The sequence below is a fragment of the Otolemur garnettii genome, unplaced genomic scaffold (genome assembly GCF_000181295.1).
Source record: "Otolemur garnettii isolate 467f Iridium unplaced genomic scaffold, OtoGar3 scaffold00003, whole genome shotgun sequence".
Taxonomy (NCBI): Eukaryota; Metazoa; Chordata; class Mammalia; order Primates; family Galagidae; genus Otolemur; species Otolemur garnettii.
This window is the reverse complement of record NW_003852398.1, coordinates 19,126,008-19,138,629: the sequence shown is the minus strand read 5'-3', so window position 1 is coordinate 19,138,629 and position 12,622 is coordinate 19,126,008. Positions and strand designations below refer to the sequence as shown.

At 40.3% G+C, this 12,622-nt stretch overlaps 1 protein-coding gene across 1 annotated transcript in view; it reads left to right on the top strand.

Annotated features, from left to right (window-relative positions):
- The window catches only part of ITK (IL2 inducible T cell kinase), a 71,630-nt gene extending 67,573 nt beyond the window's left edge, over nucleotides 1–4,057 (top strand). The window contains exon 17 of the mRNA XM_003782003.2: nucleotides 3,568–4,057. Coding sequence (XP_003782051.1) covers nucleotides 3,568–3,639 — 72 coding nt within the window. The 3' untranslated portion in view covers nucleotides 3,640–4,057. The remainder of the gene's footprint in view (nucleotides 1–3,567) is intronic.
- Nucleotides 4,058–12,622: the final 8,565 nt, after the last annotated feature.

Below are 12,622 nucleotides of genomic sequence, written 5' to 3'. Positions count from 1 at the left end.
ATGTGGCCCACGGGCTGTAATTTGAGGACACCTGCATGCATGCCACTATGCCTGGCTAGCTGATTGATTGATTGATTGTAGAGACAAGGTCTTGCTTGTTGCTAAGTCTGGTCTCAAAATCCAGGGCTCAAGTGATCCTACCACTTCAGCCTCCCACAGTGCCAGGATTACAGACATAAACCACCATGCCTGGCCTATAAGATTCTATTAATTAGATGGATTCTCCAGTTCTAACAGAACTGACACAAACCTAAAATATTATTCAGTTTGCTACATAATATCAAGAGCCATAAGCATAGCTCAAGAGAAGAGGCGCCAACTTCCTCCTTGGTTTCCTGAGAAGAGAAATAAAATCTGTGACATCCAAAACCATTAAAAGTATACAAGGTATTTAGTTTTATAAATCGGGGAGCAGAAGTTCACTTGTGCTATGAAAATATTAAAACAGCTTAATTAAAGTTTATTTTATTCATTGAACAATTCAGAATAGGGAAGCCAATTACCGTATACCCACCAAGACTGCTCAATGATCCCGTGCTTGGATCATAGGCTGTGACTTGAGCCACGTCAGCATAACCCTTAGATAGCTAGAAAATTGTAGATTGCAGCCAACATGGAATGTTGCTGGACTAGTTAATAAAAAATCTGATCCTTGAAGGACAACAAGGTGAAATGCAAAAAGTAATAGAACATTTTGTCTAAGCTTCACCAGTTATTTATCATTAATCTTGGACAATTCTGCAAGCTTCCTTTTGCTTTCCAGTAAAAGAATTAAATAATGCTTGATCTGTCAGTTCATAGGGCTTTTATAATCAGAAACAAAGATACAATACAAATACCAACAAGGGTACAAAATGAATCTTGTGTACTTCCTAAGGATTAAATACCATAATAATAATGATGGCTAATATTCAGTTAGCATTTTTTTCTCTTTTACTTTCATTGATTGTTTAAAAAATTAATAGGCGTTATATTTAGAAGTTTCAGATTTACAGGAAAATTGAGTGAAAATTGCAGGGTTCCCATATTCCCTCCCCCTTGTGTATAGTTTCCCCCATTCAGTAACATTTTGCCCCAGTGTGGTAGGTTTGTTGTAATTGAGAAACCTCTCTTAATATTATTAACTAAAATCCACAGTTTACATTGAGGTTCGCTCCATGTGAACCCAGGTCTATGGATTTTGACAAATGCATATGCCATGAATACAGTATTATAGTATCATCCAGAAGAACTTCACCGTCATAAACATCCCCTGTGCTCCACCTACTTGTCCCTCTCTCCCATTCCCAAACTGCAGGCAACTGCTAATCCTTTTTCTGTCTCCTCCTGCCTTTTCCAGGAGGAAAATGATAACATAGGAGAATAGCTGGGTGACACTGGGCCAGCTTACTAGAAATGAGTTCATTTCTAGTCCTACAGCTAGAATCCTACAGTACGCTAATCTTTTTACTGTCTCCTCCTGCCTTTTCAGGCTAACTTCTTTTACGTAGTAGTGTGTGTTTAAGATTCCTCCACGTGTTTTCGTGGCTTGGTAGCCTATTTCTTTATACCACTGAATATTCCATTGTGTGGATATACCACAGTTTCTTTATCCATTTGCCTACTGAGTTAAATCTTGGTTGCTCTCAGTTTTTAACATTTATAAATAAAGCTGCCGTGAATGTTCATGTGCAGGGATTTTTGTGGGTATAAATTTTCAACCCAATTGGGTAAATGCCTAGGAGTGTGACTGCTGGATCATATGGCAAGACTGTGTTAAGAAACCACCAGAATGTCTTCCAAAGGAGCTGTGCCATTTTGCGTTCCCACCAGAAATCCGAGTTCCTCATCAGCACTTGTTGTGCTGGATTTCAGAGGTTCTGAGAGATGTGTGGTGCTATTTCGTTGTTGTTTTAATCTGCAGTTTCCCTAATGGCGTGAGCATACTCTCATATGCTTATTTGCCATCTGTATACCTTCTTGGTGATGTCTGTTCAGATCTTCTGCCTATTTTTCAGTTGGGTTGTTTATTTTCTTATTGTTGGGTTTTAGGAGTTCTTTGTATATTTTGAATCCAAGTCCTTTGTTAGATATGTGTTTTGCAAATATTTTCTTCTAGTCCATGATTTGTCTTCTTAGTCTTTTGACAGTGTCTTTCAGAGTAGACGTTTTTAATTTTGACACAGTTCAACATCGGCTCATTCATTCATGAATTGTACTTTTGATGCTGTGCCTGAAAACTCATTGCTGAGCCCAGTGTCACCCAGCTTTTCTCTTATGTTATCATTTGGAAGTTTTATAGTTCTGTATTTGATATTTAGCTGTATGATCCACTTTGAGTTAATTTTTCTGAAAGGTGTAAGGTCTATGACTAGAGTCGTTGTTTTATATAGGGATGTCTAACTATTCCAGCACTGTTTGTTGAAAAGAGTACCCTTTCTCCTTTGATTCTTTTTCAGAGATCAGTTTACTGGGTTTAGATGGGTCTATACCTGGGCTTAAGTCTGCTCCACTGATGTGTTTGTCCATCCTGTCACTAATCTGTCAGTGACCTGTCATGGTCACTGGAGCTTTAGAGTAAGTCCCGCAGTCAGGTAGGGTCGTACTTCTGCTTTATTCTTTTCCTTTGATATTCTGTCAGTTATTCTTGGTCTTTTACCTCTCTGTGTAAACTTTAAAGTCAGTTTGTCAGTATCTACACAGTACTGGGATTTTGATCAGGATTGTGTTTAATCTACATTTCAAGTTGGAGAGAATTGATATCTTAATCACTTAACACAGCTTCTTTCTTTCCAAGAACATGAAAGATCTCTCCCTTTATTTAGATCCTCTTTGATTTCTTTTATTAGAATTTTATGTTTTCCTCATATAGGTCCTGTACATATTTTATGAGATTTTATAACTATTCCATTTTAGGGGTGTTGTTTAGCATTAATTTAGGATGCATTTTTACTCGTGATTTATTTAAAATTCTTAAAACAGTTTTATGAGGTAGACACTATTATTATCCCATTTTTACAGATAACAAAACCGGGGTGCAAAGAGGTTAAGAAACCTGCTCAGTGTCACACAGTTAATGAGTGGTAATGCCGAAATTTGAAAGTAGGTATTCTGATTTCAGAATACCTGCTTTTAATAAATAGGAAAATATATATGGAAGCATATTTAAAAATTAACAGAGTGCTGGGCATAGTGGCTCACACCTGTAATCCTAGCACTCTGAGAGGCCCAGACAGGTGGATTGCTTGAGTGCAAGGGTTTGAGACCCATCTGAGCAAGAGGGAGACCCTGTCTCTACTAAAAATAGATAAATTAGGGTGGGCATCTTGGTGGGTACCTATAGTCCCAGTTACTCAGGAGGCTGAGGCAAGAGGATCGCTTGAGCCCAGGACTTTGAGGTTGCTGTGAACTAAGATACCATGGCATTCCAGCCTGGGGCATCAGAGTGAGACTCTGCCTCCCCCAAAAAAATAAAAAATAAAAGTGGAGCAGAAGTTGCTGCTATTAAATTCTAGTATGCTTTGGATTATCTTATAACACACACATGCAGGGAACTCACAAAGTTGGTTTTTTTTTCCCCTTCTCTAGAGACCAGAAGACCGTCCAGCCTTCTCCAGACTGCTGGGTCAACTGGCTGAAATCGCAGAATCGGGACTTTAGTAGAGACTCAGCACCAGGTCACAGACTGCAGGTCCTGAATGAAGGAAGGATGTCCTCCTTCCATAGAGCATTAGAAGCTGCCACCAGCCCAGGACTCTCCAGAGCCAGCCCCTGAGCTGCCACAGAGCAGCATCCTCACTGAAGCCAGCAGCCAGACAGGCAGGAGAGTCAGCCACGAGCTGGGAGCCCGGCCGGGGCAGAGTCTCTGCCCTCTCCCCAGCCTCTTGTCACATGTGTGCACAAACCTCAATCTGACAGCTTTCAGGAAACATTTCTTGCACGTCTTTGCAATAGGGAGAGACAGGGATGGGATCCCAGAGATTATTTTTAGTATTATTTTAAACGTGGATCTGAAATTTATGGTTCAAAGGACTTTTCATATGAACCAGTAACATAGTATCCTGGGATATGGGGACAAAGGCTAGGACTCTTTTTCTAGAAAAACCGGTGAGTTAATTATGGTCAGAAAGATGCTATCAGCCACAGCTTCCTGCCACAGAGGATGGTGGAGCAGCTGCTTGCACAGGGACCGGATTTCCTGAGAAGCAACTTTATGAGGTTTTACAGAGTAGGCTGGCCCCTGCCTCCTGGAAGGGGTCATGGTGAGCTCCACTAGATGGATTGGGGCAATTCATTCAGTCCCATGGTTGGAGTATTGGGTATCTGATGACTGGGCAGGAACAAAAAGGGCCTCTGATGTTAGGGAACCAAGTGGTACAAAAAAAGGCATTATTTTTTTGCCACTCCAGTGCTCATCTTTTGTACTAAGCCATGCAGGGGGCTATGTCTCCTCTTCCACACTGAATACTTCCATCGGCATCCTAGAAGGAAATGAGTTCAGTACTTCTGAATGCTGACTCTGGCACGTGATTGTTCATCCTTTTTCCCAGCCTCCGGGAATCTGCTCCCTCTCTACTAGCCCATTCTCATCAATAGAGGGCAGCATTGTGTTGGTCAGTGTGGCATTGCAGAGACCTTCAAAGCTCAGTTAGGCCCCTAGAGTTTAGCAATGTACTGGTTGAGACTTCAGGACTCCCATTCTGGTGCCAACCATCTGGGTGGAAACACTCAAATACTGACTGAGGTGCTTTCAAGATGCACAGGGATGCCTACTGCTGATGGAGCACTTATATATCAAAGTAAATACCGTGAATACGTACTGGGCTATGAGTTTTTCACCTTGAGTTGACTGACGCCCATGAGATATTATTATTATTACCATTTTACAGATAGAACTGAGGCTTTAAAAAGCCAAGACACCTGCCCAAAGTGACAGAAGTACGAAGTCTAGAGCTGGGAGCCCTAACCTGACTCCAATGCATAGATTCTTTATTCCTGTTTGACACTGCCTCCTACTGTGAGGAAACGGGATTGTAAAGGAGATTAATACAGCAGAGAGGAAGGACACAGAAAGCCAATAAAGAAGTCAAAATAGAACCACCAGGAAATAATGTTGCTCCTGCACAAAACATTGACATTAGCCATGTGGGCTTTTATCTTGGAATAAGACTTTTTTCTTTTTTCCTTGTTTGTATCCTCCCCTTGGTCGTAGTTAATGACTTGGAGTTACTCAGTTAATTAACCCTTTAATTCTCCCAACCCACTAGAGTCTTAATGCATGAAGCCATTTATAGATGAGCTTCAAAGGGTCTGTAAAAGATCCCCAGAAAAGGTATAAATGCTTCCTTTAATTATCATTCCAACTTTGAGCTGTAGTCTCCTTGGAAATTTTGTGGGGAGGGATATTCCCTGATGTGAGAGAGATTAAATTTTCCTGCAATGTTCAGACAAAGCTTTTAGAGAAATTATTGGACAGAATTGCAATTAGCTCTACATCATGTAATGTTTTGATCCGCTTGAGATTCAGATGCCTAACTTTTAACTATAATTATTGTGAAATGGGGAACCTCAAGATAAAAACTCTGTCATTCAAGAGATGATCTTACTCAACTTATCCAAAATTATCCTTGTTTACTTTTTAACATTTTTACATTCTCTTTTGGAACCCTTAAATTACAGATGATGTCTGGGACACTTAACCTAGAAGAAAAACATTGAAGTTGACTGATCTCTGTGGTCTGGTTTGGAAAATTCCCCACTGCATAACATTATCTTTTTCTAGCTTGGATTCACAAGGGCCTTATCTAAACATGTATAGGTATTTCACTTCCCAGTGTCCCAGCCCACAGAATGGGCTTCCTGCCTGGTATTTTTCCCTCTTGCATTTTGTAAATGGTGCCTTGTTCACACAGAATTCCCTTACACAAGGCTTTGGCTCTTCTTGCGTATTATAGATTTTGCATTTTGTACCTTTTGACTATGTATTTATATTGGATCAGATAAATATTTATTAGTGTACAGTCACTGCTAGTGTTCGAAATAAAAATATTATAAATATTTCTTATCCATTGTAGAGCACACAAAGTTAAAATTTGTGCACAGAAAATAAAGCTGTGTGTTTTGTTTTTTTTTTCTTAAAGCTATTTTTTAATAAACATGGTATTGTGGCCTGGGTTCCATCTTTACTCAAATGGCAAAACTCTTCAAAACTTTTTCTTAAGTAAAAATGGTTACATAGTTTCATCTTCCACAAGAAGTAAAGATACATACTATTTAACAACATCAATTCAACATGTAAGTTATCAAATGCCTCCTATGTGTCAGCAGAGTCCAACTGTCCTTATGGAGACAATAATGGAAAGGGCATAGCCTTTACTTTCCAGGCTGGTTGAGTAGTGAGACAATAGGAGAAGACAAAAGATGGTCTAATTGCCATCTTATACCGTCTTATAAATAAAATTGTAAGACGGCAATTAGACCAACAAAAGAAATAGGGTCAAAGAAGAGGCAACCCCAGAAAAGAGGTGGAATCTACCAGGGGAGGGTTGACATGCAGGGTGGCACTTAGAACCTTGCTACTCAATGTGTGGTCCCCGGACAGCAGCAAGGACACCAGCTTGTGACAAGTACAAACACTTGGGCTTCATCCTCACCTACTGAACATGAATGGGGATTTTAACAAGCTCCGCAGGTAATCACACATGCACATTCAAGTTTGAGAAGCACTGTCGCACAGGATATAAGATCAAACTCAGTTCTGAAGATGAATCATGGTTTTTTTAGGCAGGCAAGCAAGTGGGTGGAAACTAAAGAAATACTTTGCAGGTAGAGGGACTAGAATGCACTAGGAAGCTATTACCAGTAAGTACTAGAGCCTAAGAGAGAGAGAGCGTGTATATTCTCAGCAAGGGTAAGGATGGTGGTAGGGGTGGGAAAACTGAAACGGAGACTATGAATCTAGGCAAGGACTAGATTTTAAAAGACTTAAGAAGTTGGAATTTCACCCTGTTGATACAAACGATGTCATTGCACAGGGAGAGAAGGTCAAATTTGCATTTAAAAATATATTCTGGGGTGAGTGGGGTGAGTGGATTTGAGAAAAGCAAAGCTCGTAGAAGAAAGATCCATTTGGAGATGATTCTGCCTTGTTCGCAGTACCAGATTATTGTTCATCCTCACTCACTGTCATCTGCTGTGTGGGTGACATATGGAAATTATAATTTGCAGTTCTTCAGTCACTGTTGGACAGCAATAAGTAGCTTTTCTTCTCCCTCTTAAAATCCCAGTGAAACAAAGGCAGCATCATTACCGTTCGATGTGCGGAGCGCTCTGCACCTTTCACTTCTCCAAATGCCCATGCCTGTTGCAGGAGCCAGCAGCTCAGGCACCCATGGGCCACTAGGCACAGATGACAAAGCCTGTGGCTTCCATTCAGCCCCTCCTAGACTCACCTCTGGGCCTGAATCCCACAGGCACATATTCTACACAAGAAACATCTACAGCGGGTTGGATAAACAGATCTGCCTTTCAGAGGATTTTTCCTACAGACTCTACTCTCCTTCGGATCATTTCACACACGAGCCCACCAATCAGGGAAAGAGACAGAACGTAGGCCGTTCAGCAAGACGGGGAGAGTGTGTGTCAGCACATGATGAGGGAGCCGCACAGCTCAGAGTGAAAGGGTCCAGCAGGATGATCTGATCAGAAGAGCTGGTTGGGAATGGAAGCTGCGTCAGCACACTGAATGCGTTCTTACTTTAGAATAGTGATTTGAGGGGCTTTAGGAAAGCACCATAAATTTAGTGCACCAAAGTCTGCTCCTCAGAGCCACTCCTCGGCGTCAGCACTTAGTGTGTGCATGTGGGGGTGCAAAGTGTGTCTACAAAGACGTTGAGATTCTCCCCACGGCATAGTTGGCTTGTAGGATGACAGAATCATATAATACCACCAGGAATTTTAGAGATCATTCAACTGTTATCACTGTTTGTTAGGTACAGGATCTAAAGAGATGACTAAAGTATCTTAGTTAGAGGCCAAACATGTCATACTCATATCAGGAAAATGCAGGCGGCCTACTTTACAAAAGGACTGTTTAAAACTGTGTGAGTTGGGGGGATGAGCGAGGAAGATTGGTGTGCTCCCATCTAAGGGACACAATGTAAGGGTATATGGCACAACTCATGGTTGTAGGACACAACTACAATAGGGACCTCACATTACAAACACAATCATTGTAACCTAGTTGTTTGTGCCCTCTTTTTTTCTTTCTTTTTTTGAGACAGAGTCTTATTATTGTCACCCTCGATAGAGTGCTGTGGCATCACTGCTCACAACCTCAAACTCTTGGGCTTAAGTGATTCTCTTGCCTCAACCTCCTAAGTAGCTGGGACTACAGGTGCCCACCACAACACTGTACCCTCAAATTAATCTGAAATTTTAAAAAAAGGCAGGGGGGATATGTGTTCACAGACACTCCCAAAAGGAGAACACAATGGGAAGACTGATGTCATACTGTGACACACTTAAGAACTGTACCAGGAGCTAGGAGAGAAGCCTGGAACAGATTTTTCCATAGTACCTGCAGCGGGAGCACGGCCCTGTGAGACTTGATCTTGGACTTCTGACCAGAAGAACTATTAAATAGTAGATTTCTGTTGTTTAAGCCACTTAGTTTCTGATACTTTGTCGTAGCCATCTTAGAAAATTTATGCAATACACACACTATATTTAAAAAAAAAAAAAACTGTATGGGTCAGGTTTAGAAAAATGTTAGGAAGTGATAGAGAGAAAACTAATAGCTGAGAAGTAGTGCTCTGTTTCAATGTTTGTGTCCCTCTGAAATTCTTGTTGGAACTTCATCCCCAGTGCAATAGTATTAAGAGGCAGGCCTTTCGGAGGTTGTGAGGGCTGTGTCCTCAAGAATGGGATTAGTGGAAGCAGCCCAAATGCCCATCAACCCATGAATGGATTAACAAACTGTGGTATATGTATACTATGGAATACTATTCAGCCATAAAAGAAGATGGAGACTTTACATCATTTATGTTTACCCGAACGGAGTTGAAACACATCCTTCTTAGTAAATTATCTTAAGAATGGGGGGAAAAGTAAAGCCTAGAATAATCAGAACACTTCTGCCTAATTGTCTAATGTCAATTTCTTTCCTGGCACTGCTTCTTCTATATCTTCTTTCTCTGTCTGGCAGTAGTTTAGAAGCTCTCATCTTCCTTGGGTCGTGTTCTGTTAATTCCTCTAAAGAAGTGTCTGTTATTTCTTGAATTTCTCCAAGATCCACATCTTGAAACCCTTCACTCCCTGACTTTTAGCATATCCACATCTCCTCATGATTTCCTTGTTGGCTATGTCATAAATCCTTTGAAGTCATGTATACCATCTGGGTATAGTTTTGTCCAATAGGAATTTATTATTTAGGGTTTAGTAGCCTTCATGAATTTTCCTATAATAACTGTACCATCTTCAATGGTATAATCCTTTCAAACTTTCTTGATTTTCTCTCTGTAGGGGACAATCCTTTCCACAGAGTGCTGTGTGTAATAAGTTTTAAAGGTCCTATGACCCTGTGACCGAGAGGCTGCAATTTAGAGATGCCATGTTTGTGGGCTAGTAGACCATTTTGACTCCTCAGCCTACTCATTTAGTAGACCATTATGGGTGGACAGGGGGATCGTCCAATCTCAAAAGAACTTTGAAAGTCAGTCACTAGCAAGGTACTTTTTGACTTTTGGGACAAAGCATCGGTGGAGCCAATCCAGATAAAAGATTCTTGTCATCCAGGCCTTCTTGTTGTACAACCAACACACTGGAAGCAGCTGCTTATAAAGATTTATTCTGAGATGAATATGTGTGACCATGGCCTAGACAACCACATCCAAGCCATGCTTTGAGCGGGTGGTCTCATTATGCTTAAGTTATAGTTCAGTCTTACACATTTTAGGGAGATGGGAATAACACATAAAATCATAAATCAACACGTGGAAGGAGTACATTGGTTTGGCCAAAAAAGGCAGGACATCTTGAGGCTGGGTATTACAAGTTATAGGTGGGTTTAAAGATTCTTTAATTTGTAATGTAATTGGTAAAAGAAATGAGCTTTGTCCAAAGGCTCAGTATGGTTTAAATTAAGACAAGGAAGGCTGCTAATTATAGACAAGCCATAGACCCATCCTGAGACTCAAGAGATCTGTTAAGTACATTGATAACCTGTAGGTATGGTTTAACCATGGCCTTAGGCTTATTAAGGATTTTGTATCTTATTGTTACAAAGAATAACTCCAAAAGGGGCAGGACATAGCTAAGCATGTCTGACCTTCCTTCTCCTCATGGCGAGAAAGTCAGCTTTAAGGATTTTGGGGGGGGGAGGGTCCCCCTGGCCAACAGGAGTCCATTCAGTCATCAAGGATGGCTTAATATTTTATTTTTGTTCATAAACTTGGCTGCATTTACACAAAGCAGAGAGTTAGCCTATCTCTTCCTGCCTTAAATCTTAGTGCTCACTTCTTTTCCTTACTAATAAATGTCCTTGGTGGCATTTTTTTTTTTTTTTATCAGAATAGAGCGCTTTTCTCTACATTAAAAACTTGTTCAGGTGGATAGTCTTTTTCCTTGATAATCTTCTACAGAGCATCTGGGAATCCATCTGGTGCCTCTTGGTTAGCATGTTACCAGACTAAGAGGGTCCAGCCACCTATCACTGTCACCCAACATGCAGAGCTGGGGATAGGTCCACCAAACTTTATTTGTCAGAAGGTTGGTAATTCTGGACAACAGTGAGGATAGCCTCTCCAAGACTTTTCTGTTCTTCCGTTTCCAAAAATCCCAGTTTTATCCATAAAGGTTCAAAGCAAAGACCACATTAACTCTTATTTTAAACAATAAACAGCACAACTCAGTGACAATCTATTACAACATTTCCAATTCAAAAGTTGATTTCCTAAATCAATCCTCCTAAAGCAAAGACCACAATAACTCTTATTTTAAATAATTATTAGCATAACTCAATCTATTACAATATATCCAATTCAAAAGTTGATTCCCTAAACTTTTCAAGATGGTCATCTTTAGGTTGGGAGCTAAATTTACAAAACAGTAAGAATGAGAGACAGGGGTTGAGGGTCAGGCAGGACTAAACCGATCAGACCAGCTGTGTCATGTCCACCCTACCCTGCCTGACTCCATCTTATTCTCACTACGTGTGCTTTCGAGCAGAAGCTGCTTCTCATGTTATCTTGACATTTTTAAGCCAACTCTTTTTAAACCTATCAAACCATCCTCCTCTGACATTCAATTCTCTAGTTTTAGATCTTTAGCCTTCCTGTTGCTTTAAGTTGTCGTGCAATGACTTCGCTTTTCCTTGACTCTAATATTATTAGTCTATAGGGATGCCTTTATAGCAATCCTGCACCCACACAAAAGCTGTGCTTCAATACATATGAGATAAGAATGTAATTCACAAGATGCACAATGTTTTCATGCCTCCTGGCATAGCTGCAGCTACAAGTTCATGACTTTCCTTTTGTTTTTTTAACAACAGTCCTTATGCGGGATTCATTTATCTTGAAATGGTGGGCAACTGCAGCTACAGACCTCAAGCTAAAGTACATATCAAGCACATCAACTTTTTCTTGCAATCTCGTGACTTTTCTCTGCTTCTTGGGAGCACTTGTAGTATAACTAGTACTTCGTATAGGTCTTAAAGTGTTATTCAAAATTTATGGTTTTGCACTTGACAACCCAAAATAAATGACCGAGGCAAAGTTTTCAATTAATGGAGGTTTATTAAGGCACAGTTTAAGGATGTTCCCGGGAAAAACACAAACCACAGATAAATCTGTGACTATTTTTCCAAATGAGAATTTGGAAACTTCTGAATTCCAGGGGGATAGGGCAAAAGGCGAGGGGGTATGGGCAGTGAGGCCTAGGAAATCTACATTTTATGAACGATAAGGTGATTGTTAGAAAAGAAAAAAAGGAATGAAAGAAGTGCCAAATATGTAGATGTCCCTGGGTGGGTAGAAGAATGTTTTATCTTCTCTCATTTCTGTTCTACACCTGGGAAGATAAACTTGTAATTTGTTATTAGTGTGGAATCAACAAACTTTAGTTTTAGGAGCTAAACTTAGCCTTCAGACCTAAAGTTAACAATTTTCATGTCCTTGCTTATAGGAGGCCAGCAAGGAATTTCCTTGTGACTGATCAGTAGGGTCAGTAGGATCAGTAGGGACAGGCCTTGTAGATGCCAATCCTTTTTACCCTTCCATGGGGATCTGACTGATGCATAATGTTGGTAACAGCTATTCATTTGGAAGGGGCTATTGCATGACTCAGCCTCCAAGCTTGCTCTTCTCTTTTATCATAAGGAGTGGAGGGTGGTACTGAGATTTTTATTTTACCTTACACAATAAACATAATGAAATACATGAGAGAACTGTGAGAGACCACTTTTTACCACAATTTACTGGAGAGAAGAATTGCTCACACAGAGATGATTAGCATCAAACTGTGTTTTAAACAGATACTCCCAACACTTGAGTTCACCGCAACAGGAACAGGAAATGGCTATGAAATTATTACAGCAGTACAATATTATTACAGTTTATTTCATGCAGTTATGATTTAATACTGC